Raw genomic sequence first — 1,973 nt, forward strand, 5'->3', positions numbered from 1 at the left:
CTCTGCTGTCGCACAGCTCTGCCCCCGCCTGGCCCCCCCTGCTGGACAGGCTGCGCAGCAAGAAGCTGGACTGAGCCGGACCCGACCGGACCCGACCGGACCCGACCGGAACCAACCCGACCGGACCCGACCGGAAACCAACCCGACCTGCCTCTCCCTTCATCCCCCCGACGACTGTTTTATTGAGCTCTTATTTTAAACTCGTATCGTGTCAGTCCACATCATCGTTTTATTTTTTTTAAAGTTCTTTTAGGGTCAGTGAAAACCGCAGTGGGACTACTCGACGTGCTGCCGTTGGCTTGCGTAGTTGGCGTTCATGGTGGTTCGAGCACGACGTGCTACACTCGGCTTGCGTAGTTGGTGCTTGTGGTGGGTTGGGCTCAGCGATACGCCTGCCTTATTCCTGAGCGGACTTTTCCCCGACCCCCCCAGGACTCCTGACTCCTTATAAAGATGCCTTTTTAAGTTCTTAATTAGGGTGCTGACACGAGAACAGCGTTGCCAAATGCACAGTTTATGTTCCTGTTCATTTAACTGTGAGTACACCTTTACCCAAAAAAAAAAAAAAAAAAAAAGTTGCCATCTTTTGAAGTTTGTATTGTGTCGCTGTTTAAACTGCTGTACAAGGTTGTGGTGTTTAATCCAGCTCACTGTGTGGAGGGCATGTGCCGGGGAGGGGTGTCTCAGCTGCAAGCTGGAAGTTAGGAACTCGCAATCTTTCCTTTGAGCAAGCTTTTGCTGAAGTATTTTTTTCGGAAAGCCTAAAGTATAAATGATCGATCGACCTGTGGATCCACCTCTTCCCATCTGCCCCGTCTGTAACTGACGTGGCTTCGAAAACCGTTCGAAGGAGAAACGGGCGATTCCATTTGCCATAGTTCCCCATCTTGACTTCTCTTTTTCTTTCATCTTTTCCCAGCTCCTCCTGATGGGTGGGGCTAGGGGAAAGAAAAGGGGAACAAAAAAAGGAGAAAAATAAGGGAGTGAGCCTGAAAGAGGTGGCCATTTTGTGAGATAGGGAGGGAGGTGCTGGTTCTCCTTCTGTGGAGGAAAACCCAAAGCCCCTCCCACCCTGTGCAGTACCACCGCAGGGAACTCTGGGAAAGTGGGCCCAGCCAATGAGGAATGCACCTGAGAAGCCCCTCCCACTGGGCGTATGTCAGATGCAGACATTGGGCCCAGATTTTAGCCCTGTGGGGAAAGTGTTGTGAAAAAGGGATTTCATTTTTCTCAGAAGTGTATATATACTGTATGAAGCTTTCACCAAGAGATGTGGGGACTTTTTTTGTACGTTTATCCAGTGATTCTGTACTGTGTTGTATTGGAAATAAAGTATTATCTCCGTTTGACGGATGTCCATTGCAATTTCATTTTTCCGATGATGCGTTGAATTCCATTCATGAGTCCACACAGCTGAATCTAAAATTATTTTTGTTACTGGACTCGAGGACAGATATGGACTGTGTTCATATATATTTTCTGTTTGGTAGCAGGCATGACTTATATAGCATCTAGTAGCAATTACAGTAGCTACCAAAGTCATGCTCCCAAACACAGTCCAAATTTATCCCACAATCCAACAGACTGTGTCCATTCTCTATATTTGTTTGGCAGCAACTTAAGTGTAAAATCCTGGTTCAGAATGTGAAAGTCCTCCCCAGTAGTTTGTTCCAATCACCTGGATTTACCGATTGGCAATATTCTTCAGCCAGGAGGTAGAACTAATGAGTGAAATCAGCAGGTGGGTGGAAGAAACGCAAGGCAGGACTGTTACCTACTGACCCCTGAACTTTCCACCTCTGCGTAGGAGGTATAGACAGCTAAAAATATGTATAACTATATAGCATATAGAAACAATTATAGTAGAAGTACAGAAGCAAAGTACGACAGTTAGGTAACCAAACTGCCAAAATGTTTACCATGATCACTCGATAAAGCGCTATATACAGTTGTGTTCAAAATAATAGCAGTCC

The 1,973-nt window shown here is 46.3% G+C and overlaps 1 protein-coding gene across 1 annotated transcript in view; it reads left to right on the plus strand.

Moving 5' to 3' along the window:
• The window catches only part of LOC133133212 (transmembrane protein 164), a 35,291-nt gene extending 33,942 nt beyond the window's left edge, over nt 1-1,349 (plus strand). Inside the window, exon 6 of the mRNA XM_061249298.1 lies at nt 1-1,349. This exon is cut by the window's left edge and continues 127 nt beyond it. Within this exon, the coding sequence (XP_061105282.1) occupies nt 1-74 (74 nt within the window). The 3' untranslated portion in view covers nt 75-1,349.
• Nucleotides 1,350-1,973: the final 624 nt, after the last annotated feature.

This window comes from Conger conger, chromosome 7 (genome assembly GCF_963514075.1).
Source record: "Conger conger chromosome 7, fConCon1.1, whole genome shotgun sequence".
Classification (NCBI taxonomy): Eukaryota; Metazoa; Chordata; class Actinopteri; order Anguilliformes; family Congridae; genus Conger; species Conger conger.